The sequence below is a fragment of the Parastagonospora nodorum genome (assembly GCF_000146915.1).
Source record: "Parastagonospora nodorum SN15 chromosome Unknown scaffold_6, whole genome shotgun sequence".
NCBI lineage: Eukaryota > Fungi > Ascomycota > Dothideomycetes > Pleosporales > Phaeosphaeriaceae > Parastagonospora > Parastagonospora nodorum.
Window position 1 is genome coordinate 1,017,994 of NW_001884554.1, and position 19,969 is coordinate 1,037,962.

The 19,969-nt window shown below is 53.3% G+C and overlaps 7 protein-coding genes across 7 annotated transcripts; 5 read left to right on the plus strand and 2 right to left on the minus strand.

Moving 5' to 3' along the window:
• Window positions 1-1,737: 1,737 nt before the first annotated feature.
• SNOG_04569 (hypothetical protein) lies at window positions 1,738-2,245 on the plus strand (the record flags this gene model as incomplete). Its single annotated transcript, XM_001794932.1, has 3 exons — window positions 1,738-1,832; window positions 1,889-2,100; window positions 2,172-2,245. 3 exons carry the CDS (start codon window positions 1,738-1,740, stop codon window positions 2,243-2,245), a joined length of 381 nt encoding a protein of 126 aa, XP_001794984.1.
• Window positions 2,246-2,724: 479 nt separating this feature from the next.
• SNOG_04570 (hypothetical protein) lies at window positions 2,725-3,517 on the plus strand (the record flags this gene model as incomplete). Its single annotated transcript, XM_001794933.1, has 2 exons — window positions 2,725-2,804; window positions 2,851-3,517. The coding sequence occupies 2 exons, from the start codon at window positions 2,725-2,727 to the stop codon at window positions 3,515-3,517; spliced, it is 747 nt and encodes a 248-aa protein (XP_001794985.1).
• Window positions 3,518-3,812: 295 nt separating this feature from the next.
• On the plus strand, window positions 3,813-4,461 carry SNOG_04571 (hypothetical protein; the record flags this gene model as incomplete). The annotated part of the gene is made up of 2 exons (XM_001794934.1): window positions 3,813-3,829; window positions 3,879-4,461. The coding sequence occupies 2 exons, from the start codon at window positions 3,813-3,815 to the stop codon at window positions 4,459-4,461; spliced, it is 600 nt and encodes a 199-aa protein (XP_001794986.1).
• Window positions 4,462-5,145: 684 nt separating this feature from the next.
• On the minus strand, window positions 5,146-5,454 carry SNOG_04572 (hypothetical protein; the record flags this gene model as incomplete). Its single annotated transcript, XM_001794935.1, has 2 exons — window positions 5,146-5,361; window positions 5,443-5,454. The coding sequence occupies 2 exons, from the start codon at window positions 5,452-5,454 to the stop codon at window positions 5,146-5,148; spliced, it is 228 nt and encodes a 75-aa protein (XP_001794987.1).
• Window positions 5,455-5,754: 300 nt separating this feature from the next.
• SNOG_04573 (hypothetical protein) lies at window positions 5,755-10,246 on the plus strand (the record flags this gene model as incomplete). Its single annotated transcript, XM_001794936.1, has 2 exons — window positions 5,755-6,567; window positions 6,617-10,246. The coding sequence occupies 2 exons, from the start codon at window positions 5,755-5,757 to the stop codon at window positions 10,244-10,246; spliced, it is 4,443 nt and encodes a 1,480-aa protein (XP_001794988.1).
• Window positions 10,247-11,258: 1,012 nt separating this feature from the next.
• Window positions 11,259-12,760, minus strand: SNOG_04574 (hypothetical protein; the record flags this gene model as incomplete). The annotated part of the gene is made up of 2 exons (XM_001794937.1): window positions 11,259-11,442; window positions 11,493-12,760. 2 exons carry the CDS (start codon window positions 12,758-12,760, stop codon window positions 11,259-11,261), a joined length of 1,452 nt encoding a protein of 483 aa, XP_001794989.1.
• A 1,802-nt stretch (window positions 12,761-14,562) lies between these two features.
• Window positions 14,563-18,447, plus strand: SNOG_04575 (hypothetical protein; the record flags this gene model as incomplete). The annotated part of the gene is made up of 3 exons (XM_001794938.1): window positions 14,563-14,707; window positions 14,758-14,915; window positions 14,962-18,447. The coding sequence occupies 3 exons, from the start codon at window positions 14,563-14,565 to the stop codon at window positions 18,445-18,447; spliced, it is 3,789 nt and encodes a 1,262-aa protein (XP_001794990.1).
• Window positions 18,448-19,969: the final 1,522 nt, after the last annotated feature.

Below are 19,969 nucleotides of genomic sequence, written 5' to 3' on the forward strand. Positions count from 1 at the left end.
ATCTTTCCCATCTCTATTTCCAGTTCATCGAGTGTTTTAGGCTCTGCCCTGGGCCTCCACCTCATATTGTCGGCTCGCCACTTGTTTACCTCTTCCGGTGTACATAGCTCCGTGGAAGATTCTCTACATGTTGCGTAGCTACCAGTCCAAACCGCAGGCTCTATTTGCATCATATATCCGAAAGTGCCAAAAGGACTGAAGGGGTCCTTCATCCATTGAAGGTTATCGTCGCATCGGCATTGCCCTGATGTGCGCCTGTCTTTACATTTGTGCTCATAATTGTCTTTAGCGCAGCAGCGGCATCCTGCCCAGAAAATTTTGAATTGTATACAGTGTAGCATGTCCTCGATCCCAGCTAAGCAAGCGGGATAACCGATCGTGTTGGCAGACATGAGTACGCTGACCACCGGTTTTATGTAAATAAATAGTAATGGTATTGAGCTGTTGATTTGAGGAATAAAATATTGCAATCGTGAGTACTGTGTTAAAATGAAAAAGATTACGGAGATGCGGTTTTTATACGCGCTCATGACTTTCCTACTGCCGACTGATCTGGTATGTGGGGTCATTGAGACAATGACGAGCAATCGGACTCCGAGCTAGGAGCTGTCATGCATCATGGTTATGTTTGACTAATTTAATCGAGTTGGGTACCCATAGGTAGGTATGACTTGATTCCAGAAACAGTCACTGCCACACTGGACCGTGCACGTCTAGTTCGTCAGACATGTATCGAGGGAGAGCCTTCACGATAGTAGAGCACGAGCACTTCGCTCGCATGCTCGCTCTATTTAGATCGTTTCTCCGTCTCCTTGCTCTTGTTAACATCTCACGTTTTTCTTCAACCTAGCGACCATCTACCAGCGCTGGAGGTATTCGAAGTTATGGCACTCGTACGATCATTGCACCTCCCACTGGGCCAAGTACAATCTCTGACTTGAATATAGCATTAGCGACCTTCCTCGGTCACCATTCCTAGATCTCCTGGGCGAGCTCAGGAACGCCATCTACCAACGTCTGCTCGAAGACAACTGCTACGAAATAGGACAGAATACCCGAGTAGCACCAGATCACAACTCTCTCAGACGTAGTCTTGCTATTCTATCCGTAAATCGCCAAATCTACGCAGAAACCAAGCTTCTTCCTTACTCTTTGGGCAAGCTCCTCTTTCGCGGATGTGGCGCCTTAGAAAAGCTCCTCAAGACTCGGACAATGGCACAAGAAGCTGTCATACAATCGATCATTATCAAGACTAATTGCCATCTGATTTTGGACTGGCAACTCGGGTCGCTGGTTGGATCAAGAAGAATAGAGAGATAGAGATCTTCACGGAATCGTTCTTCTCTGAATCTTTTGACCGACGTTGGCTAGTCCCGCTTGCAAATAAGACCTTTTCATGTACTGGGAAAATAAGCGCTGTCAAGCAAGGCAACGGAGATTCACGATGGGAAGTATTTCTGTCAGCACCCAAGGAAGGACTGGTGCGGTGCTAATGGGTGCAAGCGACCACCATATTTCGAGGATCGTGCTAGGCATTGTAGTCCCAGTCTGTGGTGACTCCAGAAGAGCTTCAAGCTATGCAACATCTCGAAAGGATTCAATATCAGATTAATGTATGCTCTTACACAATCATAAACCCCAAGATATTCTCCGAGAGCTTTGATAGAAAATTACTCAATCCAGTTCTACATTTGCATTTGCTAGCAAGGTACAGGTTACAAACGTTGCACTGGCTTCATGCGTACCCCTCACATCAACTTCCCCTCGTCATTTCTGCGCCCGCACCTGAAGTTCTCTCTATCCCAACAATTGCCATTCCAAGCATCGAAAAGGTATGATGACACAGTCATGATAGATCTCAATTCTGAACCTAACTGAACACTCGAAGGTGTCCAAACTCAAGCGCCGGTAATATGCAAGGCTCAACGCTCCTCGCCTTATCTAGGGAACTACGAGGCGAAATCTACAAGCACGGCTTCAGAAACGGCCGCTACCAGCTCCATATCGAAGACGGAATATTGTGCGGTAGCACTTACGGGCATCCCACCTGTCTCTGCTATTCGTATGCCGACAAACCCACGCAGAAACATAAACCTTATCGTATGTGACCAGCATCTTTCAGTTCAACTCCTAGCAATCAATGCGCGAGTTCTTTCTAACCCGCACTCTAGTTAAAAAATCTGCTATCCGATCAATAATGCTGCGCAAGTTCGCGAGCACGCGGATGCTCTATGACACCGCATAGATGCAGTTGAAGGCAGCAGATTTTGAGTGCTTGGCTGGTTTGACCGGGCTCGAGGAAGTTGAGATATTGGACTATGCGTCGAATCGGAAATGCTGCATGCCGAAATGGGTTAATGTAATAAGCAGGATAGGCTTCGAGTGGTCTCCGTATGTCAAGGTCAGCGCACAGGAGCTGCGTCCCGTCCGGGCCCGAGGCGGCCGTATGGTCCCCTTGTTTTTCTCGAGACGTGGTCGCCCCATGGTCTGAGCAACGTTTGATACAACTTAATCTTTGTCTAGTATAACATCAGCGTTGGCGTCTTCACATAACAAGTTACGGCGTGATGTTTCGTAAGCTGGTACACGCAGAAGCAGTTAGCGCGTTCGTTGCGGTCTTGCACTCCCCTAGGTGTTGTCGGTGAAAGTGTTCTCTGCTAGTGTCCCACTAGCGCGCGGCGCTAGCAGTTCCCATGTTTACCAATTCTACCTCTGGCTCTCACCATGTCCGCTCGACGCCACTTGCCAAGTGTAAAATTAACCTTAGGCATCGTTAACCAGTCGAACATGTCCGAAACCAACACGTATGTCGCACCTGCCTGCTCACCAACCTGCTACTAATCGCTGCAGTACACCGGCTTCACTGCTTCTCTGTCTTCCAGCCGAGCTCAGGAACGCCATATACGAATATGTTTTCAACGACCCCCATGATCTCCAAACCGAAGTCGCCCTTGAACACGGCGCCATACGTTTCTACGGCTACATTGAAACAGACCTCCTCGGCTTTGTGGAGCCCAGTATGCCTCTCCTTTTGGTCAACCGCCAACTACATACCGAGACCCGGATGATTCCATTCGACCAGGGAACATTCGTCTTCCGGGACCGTGGAACTTTCCAGGCGTTCCTTCAGAGTCGCACGCAAGACCAAAAGGCGGCTATAGCGTTTCTAAAGTTGGAGACCGTTGGAGGCCAGTTGTACCCGTACGAGTGGGATGACTATGAGGCCACGTATCTGAAGTCTATCATTGGTTTCAGTGGACTTAAAAGAATCGAGATCATGGACGAACATCCGCCTTCTTATCGACTTGTGCGTCTACTCGTCGATATGTACACCCTGGCTAGTCAAGGCTCTCCAGGAGTCAAGATCATGGTTCGAGACCAAGATGGATATTGTGGCCAGCTCCCTGAGGGAGGGCTCGCTGGACGCCCTGGCCCAGGCAAACCTCAGAGTGCCTGGAGAGGTGACTTTGGGCAAATGATGGAACTGGCGAAGGAACTGCACCCGCAAGCAGTATGATCAGTATGAACTGGATGTCAACTGGTGGTTGACTGGCGAAGAAGCCATGTCTCTACGATGCGTAACAAGCATGAAATACAACCCAAATTAACTGGAACTTCTCCTGTCGTCATGCCGCGGCGTTGATGGTGAACATTGGAAGGTGCAGCCCTCACTAGTGCATCACACTAGCGCGCTGCACCATCACACATGCCAATGCCAAACGTGAACTGCGCATCCGTAACATCTCACCGTTCTCCTGACCAATACCACTGCTCGCGGTTGATAGAACTTCTTGGCTGCACCAATATCCAACATGTCGACGCCCACGTCGTAGGTCGCACCTTCCATTTCACTGACCCAAACGCTCACCATGCAGCAGTGGCAGTGTCGTGCCAATGTCACCCCTCCTCGCCCTACCCGCTGAACTCCGCAACCTAATCTACAAGTACGCCCTGGGCGGCAACCATCACGCCCTGTACGAAACTACCGGAAAGCTGCACTTTGGTCCCGACACCGACAATCTCCTGGCTCTGTTGCGCACGAGCCGCCAGGTCTACTCCGAAACCCACCTCATCGTCTACTCGCACAATATCTTCGCCTTCAGTACCACGAAATCTGTCCACAAGTTCCTCAATGACCACAGCACCGAGCAAAAGGCTGCTATCCGGACTCTGGCGCTGCAAATCTTTTCGAGGACGAATATGATCAATGAGCGCAAGGCGTTGAAGGCGTCGGATCTTAGGTACTTGTCGCGCCTAACTGGACTCAGGAATGTGCAGATATGGGACTACTACTATGACGGACGTACGGTTGATACGACATGGGTGGGTGGTGTCTGGGCGTGGACGGGCGGGCGGAACATGAAGGTGGATATTTGTCGTCATAATTCTGACCTGCTGAGCTTCCAGAGCGTAGAGACGGTCGAGCGTCCGCGCGTCCCGTTGGGGGTCTCGTCTGGCTGAAGCATGATGTATTTCTTAGCGGCGTAAATCTGGCGGAGGAAGCTCTACGACGGGGTATTTCGTAACATGTGCAACAATCGATGAAGGCTAGAAACTCAACTCGCTAGCGCCTTGGTATCGCGATACTTCTACCCCAAGTTACCATCTCTTGTCTCAACCCACACTCTCCTCCTTCCTCACCCTCTTCCTGAGAATGTCGTTTCTGGGAGGATCAAGCTGATCGCTCTCTGCCTTGTCTTCGTTATCGCAGTCGGCTTGGTCGCTGCAATCTCGGTCGTTCGTGTCACTGTCACATAAGCCGCGCAACTCAGCCACACGTCTTCGCCCTCACCCGAGTTTGGCGACGCATTCATGCTGAGACTGCGCGTTTGCTTTACTCAGGGAACGCCTTTGCTTTCTTCGACCCATCCACTGTTCGACATTTCTTGGAGGAGCTTACCCAGGAGCAGATACAAGCTGTGCGAATCATTCGGCTCCACGTCTTGTATTGGCCCTTTGAATTCCATGAGCAAGGATACTGGAATTAGGACAGCTTGTCAGTCCTGGCAACGTCCCCTAACATCACGAGCATCCATATCAATGAGCTGTTCTGTCCAAAGGGCTATACGTTATCAATGCGTCTTAGTTCGAGCCTGCAGAAACGCACTCTGGAGAGGAAACCAGTGGTGGTGCTTACGCACTATATCAATGAGGAGTTGCGATAGGACCTGCTGAAGAGATATCTTCTAGTAATGGAGAGTCGACGTCGACGTCAGACTTGAAGAAGAAGTGGTCTTTTTCAGATGCGGCGGAGAGGAGGTCCCGAGGAGTCAGCCTACACCACAAAAGAGATGCGGTATCGTCCATGGCCATCAGGGAAAGCATCGAGACCATATTGAAGAGTGCGTGAAGGAGTGTAGTCTATGGAGTAAGTATGCATGGTTCAAATGTCTTCGACCTGTTTGGAGAGAAGAGAGTCTTTGTTGTGCAGAAAGGACATACACGGGAAGTCATGGTTGGATGGAAGCGAATACAAATTAAGTAAAGAAGCACGGTAGAATCAGCTCGAACGAAGAAAGTGAAGCAAAAGACAGCATAGCAGCTGTCGTCTTTCTGTGAAGAAGTTCGCGTGTAGTGAGTGACGTCGAGCCGTGAAGTGCGCTAGTGAGCGCGGAAGTTGAGCCGCTGCGCACGGCCCCGTCTCATTGTCGCTGTTCCTTCGAAGAACGCGCCCGACCCTGATATCACCCAACGACCACGACCTCGACTACCGCCGACATCAACCGCCGCACCTTTGGGATCACGTCGCCCATCATGGCGCCGCCCCTCGAGATCGCCGCCGCCCCGGACGACGCCTCGACGGGCGACACTTTCCAGCTATTGAAGCAGACGCTGGAGCTCGACATCAGCTTCTGTCCGCGCCAGGTCACGGGAAAGACGACACTCGACATATTACCCGAGAGAGGGCAGCTGCGCGAGGTCATCCTCAACGCTAGGCAGCTCAAACCGACCCAAATCAAGATTGAGGGACAGACGGCGAGCTTCAACTACTCGAACCTGCACCAGCGCATGACACTGTACCCCGGCACCGACCTCGGCCAATACCACTTCCCCAAAGACCGGATCCAGCGACATGTCAACGAAGGCGCGGACGAGCTGGTCGTGTACTTGCCCGACAGCGTCAAGATACGGGAAGTGAAGCCCGAGGAAGCCGGCCAGCCTCTCGATGCGCAGGGCACCTTTTACGCCCCGCTCAAGGTGGAGATAGACTATATCTTGGACGACTTCAGGGACGGGCTGCATTTTGCCGGCGTCGAGGATGGAGACTCCCGTTTCCCGCATGCCTACACGCGCAACTCGCCCTTTCCCGGCACCGCATCCTGCCTGTTTCCTTGCATAGACGACGGCGAGACTAGGTGTCCCTTCGACGTGGCCATCCGGTATCCGCGTACCATGGGCGATGCGCTCAGCAAGCACTCACCAGGATCAGGCACCGGCCAGGCGCTTGTCAATGGAGTAGACAAGGCGGACAGTGTCATGTCTGACTCAGATGACGATGCAGGGTTCTCCGAAGAGGAGAAGGCCATGGAGATGCAAGTCATCTGTTCTGGCGTTCTGACCGACGACGTATGTACTTTTGTGTGACCAGCGCCAACATGGTGCTAACATTCTGCAGATTCTGGATCCCGCAGACTCCTCGCGCAAGACTGCCAGCTTCACGTGCGAATCCCTTGTCCTCCCCCAGCATGTTGGATTCGTCATCGGCCCATTCGAGCACGTGGACCTCTCCGACTACCGCGATCTTGCCGACGAAGAACGTCTCGCCGAGAGCGCCATCAAAGTACACGCCTTTTGTCTGCCCGGCAGGGAAGACGAGGTGCGCAACAGCGCTATGATGCTTGCAAGAGCTCTCGACAGCTTCACAGAACGGTTCCAAAGTTACGCATTCGGCAATGCGTACAAGCTTGCCTTCGTGGACGACCTCGACTGCGACGCTTCCCATACTGCCTCCTTCTCCATCTGTAGCTCCAGGCTGCTATTTCCAGAGACGATCTGGGAGCCACTTGAACACACCACCAGGGTCTTGGTACACGCGGTTGCCAGCCAATGGATTGGAGTCGACGTTATTGCACGAGACATCTATGACTATTGGATAATCGTTGGGGCCTCTTGGTTCATGGCCGAGCTCTACTTGCGCGAGCTCTTTGGCCGAAACGACTGGAGATTCCGCCAAAAGTTGATGGTCGACAAGGTCATACAGATGGACAAGAAGCGGCCTTCGCTGCAACGCCTCGGCCAATACCTGCAGCTGGATCACGCCGAGCAAGAATTCATGGAACTCAAGTCCCTCATGGTTCTCTCCATCCTACACAACCGATTGGTCAAACAGAGTGGGAAGAATGGTGTTGATCGATGTCTCTACCGACTATTGTTCAATGCCCGTCAAGGCAAATACGACAATGGCGCGATCACGACAGAAGACTTCCTCGACATATGTGAGAAGGTCGGGCATCAGAAGCTCGACTCTTTCTTCAGTCAGTGGGTTGTGGGATCAGGATGCCCCAACTTCGAGTGCTTTCCGTCGTTCAACAAGAAGAAGCAAGTCGTGCAACTTCAAATTCGACAGATACAGGCAGATTCGACCGTCACAACCATTGAGAACGCTCTATCAGCCGACGACTTTATGCGAGAAGCGAAAGAGAGCGCACATGGCTTTCTGCATGGGAATGAGTTCCCGACTTTCGTCGGTCCTATGACCATTCGGATACACGAAGCTGATGGCACACCATACGAGCATATTGTTGATATCAACTCATCTAATGTAAAGGTCGAGATTCCCTACAATACAAAGTACAAGCGCCTGAAGCGGAATCGCCTGAACAAAGAACGACAGGCTGCCGCGGCTGGGCTTGATGCGTCAGGCGAAGCTCAAGAGGATGTCACCTTCTACATGCTGGGCGATGTCTTTGGAACAGCAAAAGAGCAAGAAGAATGGCGACTCAGCGACTGGCCTGCTGAAGACGAGGCCAAGATGGAGGGAGAAGCTTACGAGTGGATCCGCATCGACGCTGACTTTGAGTGGATATGTCGAGCGCACATCAATGACATGCCATCTTATATGTACGTTTCTCAGCTACAACAAGATAAGGACGTTGTTGCGCAGTACGAATCCATACAGTTTCTGGCCAGCAAGGAAGGGCATAGATTGATCTCTACATTCCTGGTCAAAACGCTCATGGACAATCGATATTTCCATGGTATTCGGACATATGCTGCCGATGTCATGGCTCAGAGCGCCTTGAAGCGAACGGAATGGACGGGGCTGTACCATCTTAAGAAGGCTTTCCGCGAGCTCTTCTGCATCCCAGGTTCCCCAATGACGCGATCGAATGACTTTTCAGACCGAAGCTTGTATCTGATACAATGCGCTATCCCAAAAGCAATCTCCAAGATCAAGGGCGAGGATGGAAGAGCACCTCTGGAAGCAAAGCGTTTCCTGCTCGACATCATTCGTTACAATGACAACAGGGGAAACGAATACAGTGACGACTACTACATCTCGACTCTGATGCACTGTCTGGCAGATTGTCTCACCGCCAATAAGAGTGGTGATATGGAGCTGTTCGACGCCGAGACAGAGCGCGACGAGTTTGAGTTCACCAAGAAGGCCATCGAAGAGCTCACACGTCATCAGCGTCTCGATGAATGGATACCCACGTACCAGAACGTGTACACGACAACTGCACTTGACTGCGCTCGCAAGCTCATCATGAATCGCGTCACTCCCTTTAAGCCATCCGAGTTCCTGCAGTATGCCCAGCTTGGCAATGCTGACAATGTGCGACTGAAGGCATGGGACTGTCTGGTACGGCTTGGTATGTTGCGGAAGGATGCAGTCTTGAAGTTCTTGATGCACGACATTCGATCTGATCCGTCGCCATATTTCAGGAAGCAGCTTCTACGTGTCTTCAGCTTTGCGATCGGTCAAATTGCGACAGGCGATGTCTACACGCCAGAGAAGCCCGCCGACAATACTCTTGGTGGTCTGGTAGTTGAGACAGATGCCGATAACTCGGACCGTGCCAGCCAGCTTGCCCGACAGAACCTGAACGGTGCCCAGCGAGGATTGAAGACAGACCTTCAAAACAACCAGACCTTGAAGGATGCACTCGAGGAGGCTTTGAATTCCAAGACCTTGTCGACCAGCGATATGTTGGAACTCCTGGACTTCTGTAACATGGTATTCGACCATCTCAAGCGCAACACACTGCCTATCGTTCTGCGTATGCCACGCTACTGGAGAATGGAGAACCTCGGACAAGGTCGCCTACGCTTCACACAAACAGGCGCCTACCGAAAGAGGTCGAAGCCAGCTCATGTCCCGGTTGTCGAAGATGTGGTTGCACCCGTACCCTTGGTGCCGATGGCACCTGTCGTCCAAGCCCCACCACCGGTGTCTGCACCGAAACTGAAGATGTCGCTAAAGCTGAAGCCAGCTGGATCGCCTCCGCCTCCATCGGCCGACCCGGGACCACCCAAGTCGAGACAGCAGTCGGGAATGTTCTCCCCACCGGTCGTCAACTCTCCAACGTCTTTACCAGAGTCGGCAAAGGCATCTCGTGCACCTACTCCGGCAGCTGCCAAGCCCGAGTCTCGAGCACCAACGCCAAAGCCCTCACCCGCACCGGTGGTAGCACCGCCCTCGAAGCCGGCGACTCCGGCACCTGTTGTAAAGACACCAGTTCCACCACCTGCGCCTCCTGCACCTGTCGTTGCGGCACCATCACGACCTGCGCCAGCGCCTGTCAGCATTCCAACTGGCATCTCTACACCACCAGCCATTCACTCTCCCATCCCGCTTCCAACGACAACGACCAAACTCAAGATCAAGACAAAGCTCGGCCCGGCATCCGCCTCTGCCAGAGCATCAGCAGCACCCTCGCCCCGACCGTCCGCTGCGCCCTCTCCTCGACCTTCAGCCGCCCCCTCTCCCCGACCCAGCGCAGCAGCCGTCCCTACAATCAAGGCCCCCACGCCTGCCTCCTCATCTGCGACGCCTAAGGGGCCAAAGCAGAAGCGCAAGATCGTCAAGCTTTTCCTGCGCCCGGAACTGCTCGCACGATTCACAAACGATCGCAAGAGAAAGCTGCAAGTTGACGATAGCGATAGGCCGCTTAAGAGGCAGAGTCTGGAGCCGAAGAGTGGGAGGAAGACTGGGCTCGTGCAGTGGGATAAGTATGGAGGCGACAAGCCGAGATTGATCGTTAAGATGAAGGTGGGCAAGGGGAAGTTGCCTATCGAATAGGCTGAAGAGGAGGGAGGGGGTAATGAGAAACGGGAATACGGGAAGGAACATTATGCATTTTCTATGGCGTTTATGGTTCACATTGCCACTCTCGTAATGCAGGGAGGGCGCATCGGAGCATAGGGGCATTAGCATTCAGCGGTGGCGTTTTATGTAACCAGTGGGCATTATACCCCCTTTTATCAAGCCCTGGCTTTTTTTCTGGGAGGGCGAGAATGATAACTTACCTAACTAGTCATTTTGTTAGAAAGAAACATGAAAGATTATAGATTTATTGCTGTTTTGGCTGCTGTCGGTGTTCTCGTGATATATTTCCCGGATCTGCTGTGGTGACTGTTTCATGTTCCTACAGTTTTGCGTAATGTCCCGATTCGATCGAAAGCGTCTATATCACCTCTTAGTAAATATGGCAGGGCCGTTGTGAGGGTGATGTATGTCTGTTGCTGGCTCAAGGGCCCTTTTCACTACTTGTTGGAGAATTGAGTCTGGCGCGTTTCGTCTCAAAGTGCGCTCATACTTGACTGATTAGGGTGTTGCAAGGGCGCTGTGCAGTTTCTTAATTCCCTAGGGGCCAAATGCTGCTACTTGTTCGCCGCAAGTAGCAAAAGCAGCCCTTCTACTCAACCGATGTGTAGTTTCTTCGGCAAGCGCGAACGAAATTTTGCTGCATCCTATCGACGGCCTCGTCAATGACTGAAAAGCTTTGGATTGTTCAATGTATTGATTAAGCAAGGTTGTTGGAGATGGTGATCTGGAAGCGATGCAGTACTTCATTGTGAGGAATTGCGCAGTGTTTGTTTAGAACTGCTAGACTAGAGTGTGCGCACTTGAACTCTACAAAGCCACAAATTGATGGCATGCTCGAACTAGGAACTGTGGAAATGTACAATCGCGTCAGAGAGATCCGCCCAAAATGCCCCACGTATTGAACATGTAGCAAAAGGGTATCAAATAGAAGTAGGAATGATTTACATGTGTTTCGCGCAAGACTGTTCTAGGCTCGCGCGCTCGATCAAACAGCCTCGGTCCTCCAGAGCAACCTCTTGATCGAGCGAAAGCCAGACTGGAACACAGACTTGCTGACAAGTGCTGCAGCAGGTGTCTGGTCCTCCGGCTTGAAAACGGCCTCAGTCATATCAATCGAGGACTCCACCAACTCCGCTGGAGCTTCGCCAAGGCTTGGCCTGGGGTACTTCCTAGGACGTCCTCGGCCTCGTTTGACTACGCAGGGGACTTAGTCAACTACTCGGGAGTAGGCTCGGTGGTGCTCTCACCAGGTGCAGCTGCCGGGCTCGCGGGGGCCGGTGTGTTTTCATCTTTGCCAATCACCGAGTCTGCGTCTTCGAGTTTCGCAGGCGCTGCTTCTCGGGAGGGCAGGATTATAGGGTCGTATGCGACGTTCTCGGGTGGAAGATCATCGGCGGCCCCTTCTATGAGCGCGTTACAGATCAGGCACTTGATGTCGACGTTAAAGTGTTTGGGCTCCTGCTTGGGCCGGTGGTCGGTGACTGTAAGGTATGTAGGTCCCAATTCGCCGAGGGTGGTGAGGGTTGCGGAAAAATCGACATCGGTACTGGAAGATTTGCGGGGACCTTTCGTCTTGTTGTTCGCCTGCGCATCCGCAACCGCTCGTTCCTCGAGGCAACGGGAGTGTAGCCATTTGGAGCAGGAAGGACACTGTACGACGCCTTCGTCGGGATTGCAGGGTGCCTTATCAATACACATTGAACGCAGCTTCGACAACTGCTTGCCCTTTGGCTTGCCCACGTCGAATGTCTGTCTCCAGAATAGCTGATCTTTAAACGGCATCGACTTTTCCAGGTCTTCGTCCCAGTGTATGACAGTGGCTCTGTCGATAACGCTCAGCGCTTCGATGATGTCCATGTGGTTGCTGGCGATGAGCTCCCCATCGGCATGGTGTGGTTGTCGGCCGTCAGGCAAATCTTCTGGTCGATAGAGCCAGTAGACCCTTAGATAGACGTGAGCAGCATCGCCCGCGCGCACTTCAAGCACTTTTCCTATCCAGTCCTTGATGGCGCTAGAGGCATCCTGCTCTTCCTCAGTCTTGGAGACAAAAACGGTCTGGCCGACTTGGAACTCGGCTTCGCTGATTGTGAACTTCCGATAGCGTTGGGTGCTCTCCCACTCTGCTGCGGGCCTGACAACATAATGCGTCTCACTCAGCTGGCTTTCAGAGAACGGGTTCTTCTGCACGATGTCTGCGTCTAGCGGATCATCTTTGTTGTATCCTCCCGTGTCACCAGTAGTAGGTATGCCGCCGGTAGACTTTCGCGTCTTCTGCTTCCTGTTTGCTTTTGGCGTCTTGATCTTCGCAGGATATAATTTGAAGCCCGGGAAGACCTTCTTCTGGTCGATGGTGGCCCAGTCAATCTTGCGTTTCTTCGAGGCAGGATCGGGCGTCGCGATGTCTGACGTCACGCTCCGATCAACGCTTTCGCTTTCGCTTTCGAGGCGCCTCTTTGAGGAAGGCACCATGCTTTTGCGTGGAGGCATGGTGTCCGATGCGTGAAATAGTAACGAGTGTGCTGCAACTGCACAACCAATTAGTGGATGCGCGTCTTGCGTGACGCGACTGGCGAGCTTGCTTGAGGTGAGCTATGACCTACGCGAAAGGACCAAACTACGCGCTAATGCCCAAGATTGGCGTTGAGAAGATGTGAATGAGAGAATCGAACTTGGGCGCGTGCCGCAGGCTCCCGATCTGAAACGTCCAGATGTCGTCCTCAGGCATGCAGCCGCCGTCATCCACGCGTGTTTGGTGTTCTGTGGGGTGACGCGCTGACGCCAAGGACGCTCTGGGGTCACGTGTGCTCGCTCTCATCTCGCGGTCCCGACGTCGGCAGCGACTACTCGCCGCGAAAAGCGAAAATACGGGACGTGATGAGATGATACGAACGATTCGAGAATAGAACAGGGTTGCTCGATATTGCCACTAAGTTTAGCTATTCCCCGCCTCCGGATCGATGCGTAGTCGAGTGCAGGCTAACTTGAGCTCCAGACCAGCCGTGGGCCGCAATACCGGATTTCTCGAGTCTGTTCTCCCAATGTCCCGAAATGTGCTCGACAGAGTGTGCAGATGCGCAGACTGCAGATGGATGCATGTTTCATGTACCGGTACCTGAAGGCTCGGCTATGCAGTGCAGGCGACCCCAGAATGTTCTGCATGCGTGCTGGGATGTTGCTCTGACAGCTGCGTGCGACCATTAACTCCGTGCGTCTACATTCCTTCTACTTGCCAACAAACACGCGGCCTCAGGCACAGCCACTATTCCCTCCACCATCATGTCCAGAAGGGGCTACTCAAAGTGCCGAGTGGTCCGCGCGGAGGACGGTTCCGATTAGTCTCCCATAAGCCCAGCGTGGTCGAATACGAGAAACAATTGAGTAAGCTCGCGGGCGGACCGTGTTGGCTGCATGAAGGAGGCCAGGATGGGACCCAGCACGGAAGTATTCAACAGAAGGTGTTGCGGATGCGATGCGACAGCGATTGGAACCACCAGCAACACGTCTTGATGGTCTTGTGGCTGGAGTGTGGATCAGGTTAGTCGTCAGCGCGTCCTACTTGAGGACAGCCAGGGCGTCGATCTTTGGGCAACGTCATTGTTTGCCTGTCGCATTGCCTAGAATTCCTCCAGGGCTCCACTGCGGACGGACCGTGGACTAAGAACCACATACGTACAGACTACATACATTCACCACTGCGCCGCTCCTTTGCGCCTCTCAATCCTCAAACTCCTCCAGCCCCTTGCATCGCAGCAACCATCTTGCCAGTCGGTCGTTACTCGAACCTGTAATATAGTGATCGCTTGTCTCTGTCCTCCTTGCCGGTGTATCCGTGGTGTTGCACGGCTGACCGTTAGCACCATTGACCACGCGCCGACTGCATCTGCGGTGTGCCCTGTACGAGAGCGACGTTTCCGTTTGGACGGAAGCAACTGCCCGTGGGCGCCGAATTCACCATGGGACGTCCCAAGAGAGGTAAACAGATGCGACTGTACTTCACCACGATGCTGTCTTTCTTCGCTCGCCCCAATTTGCGTGTCTGAGACCATGGGCTAATTTCGCCTTCACCTGCAGTTCTGTCTTTTATGTCGCAATGGGGAGGCAATGCACACCTGCAGAAACAGCCGCCCTCGAACACAGCGTCACCGGGGCCGTCGTCACCCGCTCTTCCCTCGTTTGCTCTGTCGGCAACCGCGCTCGACACGTATAACAACAACGGGCGTGCATCGCCCTCGCCCAACCACCAGCGGCAGTTCTCGACCGACTCGCGGCCTTCCTCGCGGCCCATGTCCATGATCCAGACATACCAACCGCCCGTCATGGAGGTCGGCGCAGACACGCTCCCTGAGCTCCAACGCATCTTTACATTTCTCAACAGTCATTCCAACAAGCTATACCAAGAGGGCTACTTTCTCAAGTTCCACGACACAGACGCCCGTACGTCAAACTGCCGAACCATCGCCGTGGGTGACACTGACAGCCTGCAGGTGGCCGCCCCGCGCCAGACAGAAAATGGCAGGAATACTTTGTCCAACTCGTGGGCACCATTCTCTCGCTATGGGACGCCAGCGCCCTTGACCAGGCCGGCGGCGACGCCGAGGTGCTACCGACGTTCATCAACCTCACGGATGCTGCGATTCACATGGTAAGTGTGCCGGTCGCCCAGCTGGCGCAGCGCTGACTCGGACCAGATCCCCTCCATGACTCTAAAGGACGGCAAGAAGCTCGACAACATCCTCAGCGTATCGACCGCGGCCAGTAACAAATACCTTTTCCATTTCGACTCGTACCATGCCCTGACGCAATGGACCGCTGGTATCCGCCTTGCCATGTACGAGCACACGAGTCTGTCGGAAGCGTATACCGGAGCACTCATTGCGGGCAAGGGTAAGACCTTGAACAACATCCGTACGCTGCTCGACCGTCAAGCCGCACCCTACGACGATTGGGTGCGTGTCCGTTTCGGTGCCGGAACTCCCTGGCGCCGCTGCTGGTGCGTCGTCTCTCCGCCGGACCAGAAGGAATACGCCAAGCTGCAGAAGACGCAGAAGAAATCCAACGTATACGACAAGCAGGCAGTCCTCAAGGGCGACATCAAGTTCTACGACTCTAAGAAGATCAAGAAAAACACCAAGCCCATCGCGACGGTCAAGGACGCGTACTCGTGCTATGCCATCTACCCGCAGTCTAAGCCACTCATCGACCAATCGACACTGGTCAAGATCGAAGGTAAAATCACGGTTCACTCCACCCCCGAGAGCACGACCGAGGGCTTTGTTTTCGTCATGCCTGAAGTGCGACCCGCGATCAGCGGCTTCGAGATTATGCTGCAGTATCTTTTCCCTGTTTTCGACACATTCAACCTCTACGGACGCCCTAAGAAGCTCGTCGCAGACGTTTTGGACTCGCGGGGTCTCATGTTCGGCATGCCTTCGGGCAGGCGCTATGGCTACTTGGAGATCTGGGACGTGGTCGGCCTCATTAACACTGATGGCAGCTCAACCTGGTCCGAACGTCAATGGCGGAAGCAGTTGAAGGAGCTCACCTCAACCCGCATGAACTCGGGCGACTCCGACTCTCCTGGTTCTAGGGCAACCAGGAGAAATACCGTTAGTCGTACCACCGGCGCTGGTTCCATGCGCGCCAATAGTCTAAGATTCGATGATCAGGGCTCGGTCCGCTCTAATCCATCCACTCGCCGCTCATCTCCAAGTCGACAAGCGCGTGTCGACTTTGAGCCACAAGGCCAACCACGCTCGGGTACCGCTCCTGCAGCAACTCCGTTCGCGTCTCCCAGGCATCAGCGCTCGGTCTCTGAGGCACAGGGTTACAACAAGTACCAGGGCGTGCCCTCACGCCTCGGAAATGGTCGTGGCATGGATGGAGCTGATCTCCCGCCCGCACCACCACCACATGCGTCCTTCAACGGCGGTCCCCAGAATGGACAGTCGCACCACTACCGCGAGGCTTCCGATAGTGACGAAAGCCCAATCCACGATCCAGGCAATTTGCCTCAGCTTCCCATCGCACCGTCTGCCCCGCCGCACGGACCAGTGGATGTGCCACCGGCTCTTGAGCATGCGCCTTACCAGCAGCCACCCGTTCGACCCACTCTGCCATCTGCCATGATACCAAACGCGGACGTCGACCCTGCAACGTATCAGCAGATGGCTGATGCCTCCAACAATCCAGGTATCGCGGCAGCCGGTGCCGCAGCTGCTTGGAGAAGTCAAGAGAGCATTCAAAGCAGACGCAGCGCTGATTACAATGCTTACGGTGGCGACGGCCAACAGATGCATCTGAGCGCACCCTCCCGGCCTCCGCCAACAGACCGTAACTCTAACAGCCGGCTGGCGACGATACCAGCATCGCCCTACGTGGAGCATGCTGAGTTTGTCCAGCCATCATCTACATACGAACCTGCGGCTCCTCCAGTGCCTGAACACGTGGAGATGCCGCAGCAGCAATGGCGAGAGGAGCTCCCGTATCGTCCGCATTCTGGTAGCGGCGACGGTCACGTCCAGCGAAAACCAGTCCCAGGTCGGTCCCCTTCTCCCTCGAAAGAGGATGACGCTCGCTCGACCAACAGCTCAAACCTCGACAGTTTACGAAACGAGATAGTTGATCTCGAAGCCCTCGACGCTCTCAACCACCAAGAAGCATTGCTCCACAGACAACAAAGCACATCTAGTAGTCGCTACGACGATGACGATGCCCTCTCAAGCTCCACCCCTGATTATGCGAGCGTTGCTAGCGAGGAGATTCAACCACGCAAACTGCCCACTAGAGCTCAGGATCGCCCCCGAAGTGGCATACTGAGAGTTGTTGGTGACCCCAACCTCAAACTCAAGTCTGATGTAGAGGAGGAAGAGGCTTCGCAGGTCGTCGCCAATCGACACCCGCCATCAGCAGATGTGCCAGCATTCGACTTTGGTCCCACGTACTCTCTTCCTCTAGAGGCCAAGCGACCCGGTACTAGTGGTACTATGACCCAAGAAGTACACGACGGCAGCTTTTCGCGGTCAAGAGAGAATCTCACACTCACTCCCAATGAGCAAAGACGCCAATCATACATCTCCGGACGGACAACGCCGAATACAATGCTGCATATGCGGAGCGGCTCGGGCTCCGCAAATGCTTCGGATTCGCGAAGCGTTGCTTGGCAGCCAGTCACGATAGCATCACAACAACAACAGCAGCAGCAAGATAACAGGCCAAAGCTTGATGCAGAAGAATGGGTCAAGTATCGCGCAAATCAATCGCAAAATTATGTCTACGGTCATGGTCGATCCACTCCCGAACCCTTCGGAGGACGGCAACGATCTGGTGATTGGACGCATCTACAGCGTACACCTGAAGGCTCTCCAGGCGCCGTCCGACCTCCCAGTCGGCCGTTGAGTCGCCCACAATCCATGGGCGCCGATGCGATTTTGGATTACCGGCCGACGTCACTGTCAGCACAAGAGCAAGAGCAGGTTGCTCGCATGACAGGCACTCCATTGCTGTCAGGCGTCACCAAACACAAGAAGCAGCAGCCCTCGCAGGGATTGACCGGGTACATTGATTCCCGTGAGAAAGAGAAGGCTGCTGCCAAAGCGGCACGCATCGGCCACTCCCCCGCAATGCAAGCAGAAATAGACCGACGTCTACTTGCTCAGCAGCAAAAGCAGGTGGCCGAAGCTCAAGTACGCCAACGCCAGATGCTCGAGATGCACCAACAGCAGCAGTTACAAATGCAAGCAAATATGGCACAGAGCCAGTACGCATATGGGAGCTACGCAGGTGCGCCTTCCCGTGCTCCGAGTGTCATGGGCATGTCAGTTGGAACTCCAAGTGTAATGGGCATGCCGATGGGAACTCCAAGCGTGATGGGAATGCCAACTGGACCCGGCACTCCTCACGGTATGGTGGGCATGGCGTACTCCAGCCCGAGTCAGGCTCCACAGCAGATGTACCAAGGCCAAGGTTACTTCCAACAGCCAATGATGACGCCGAATACGAATGCAATGCCAGGTGGATGGGCATCACCTTCTCCTCAGACGCCGCAGAGTCAGTACTTCCAGCAACAGCAAATGCAATACGGACAACAGCAGCAGCCAGCAACGCAACCTTACGGGGCGAGCTTCGATCAAGCACAAGCGCGACAAGCACAGCAGCAGTCTTACTCTCGTCGATAGTCTCAGGGAGAGCGGCCAGCGACGCAACCGTACGGGGCGAGCTTTGATCGAGCACAAGCGCGGCAAGCACTGCGGTCGTACTCTCGTCGATCCTCCCAAGGAGAGCAGACAGCGCAGTCAACTAGGCGGTCGAGCTATGGATCGCATAATTCCGGTCGATCAAATCGGCTTCAGTAACCTCACCTCTCCTCGGTGACGTTTCAAAGCGGTCTGGGATGGCGTCATATTACAAAAAAAAGTGTGCATGGTAGCAACACATCGTAATGGTTGAAGAGGTCGAGGAGCTTTCTTCTGTAAATACTTAGGGTAGATTTCACACATGGGGCAAAGGATATGGCGGTTTATGGGTACAATGGTGATGCATTGGGATGGTGCATAAAAATCTGCATTGTTTGTGCTTTTGCATTGTATATGACTCGGTGGGAACCACAATAAGACAGAGCATTTGAAATACATCTTGGTTGTGCATGACGTGTGTTTACTGTGATGTCTTGCGGAGGTGGTGATGAGGGCCTTGGCGCCCTGCGGAAGAGGTATATAACCAGCCGTCGACGTGCTGTACTTGTCGAAAAACCGCGAAGAAAGATTACGATGTGTTTCTTCCGGCTTCCAAGTCCTTGACCTCTCTTTTCGAAGATCTCAGTCATGTACATTCATGTCAGTGGCGAGTGGGAGCTTGCTCAATAAGAACGACTGTCAACGCATGTGAAAGAACAGAATCCAAATGAAGAAAAAATCGACTCATGACTTGGGTGTTGTGTTGGTCTCACGGCACGAAAATATGCATGCTCCGCCGGAATATGAGGAGAGCGTCGGGTGAGGAAGTACAAATACTTCTCGTCCTCGCCCTCTCCCATCCAAACTTTACCAAAAGCCTTTTCTTCCTCAAAGCAGTTGCTTAGAAATTCAATGTTTCTTGCGGTGCGAATACAGAGATCCAAAAGCAGTAAGTGATGGAACGATGTTCTGTTCAAAATGGAACCAGTCCAGATACATGTCAGCTTTCTGGGTCTTTCGACATTGTAGAGAACTAGAATGGACAACCTTTTGCCGTATGGCCACCCACCTTTTCCAGAGCTGCGCATATAAGTCTTCACGACCTTCTATAATTGGACCCGATAACTTCCTAACTCACTCTCACCTTAAGAAACATGCCAGTACACCTGGGATAATATTTCCAGAAGCACATGAAGCACATCTCGATGTCGGTTGCTCTCTTTCCTTCCATTCAACCACTAAACGCAAATATCAAATCCTACATGTAAACAAGCGCCTCGCAACCCCGCAGCGTGTCGCGCTCACTGTAAATACCCTCGTCCACATGGGCCTTGTACTCACGAAAAATGCCCTCACCCGCCTTCACCTCGCACGCATTGCAAACGCGCCTTCACCTCTTAAACCCACTCTCCCCCACCTACTTTATTCCTCTATACATACCACCTAAACCTCAACTCCTCCAACAAATCCAGTACACCTTAAATACGTGCTGGCGGCAACCCCAGGCTGACTACCTTGGCGCAGT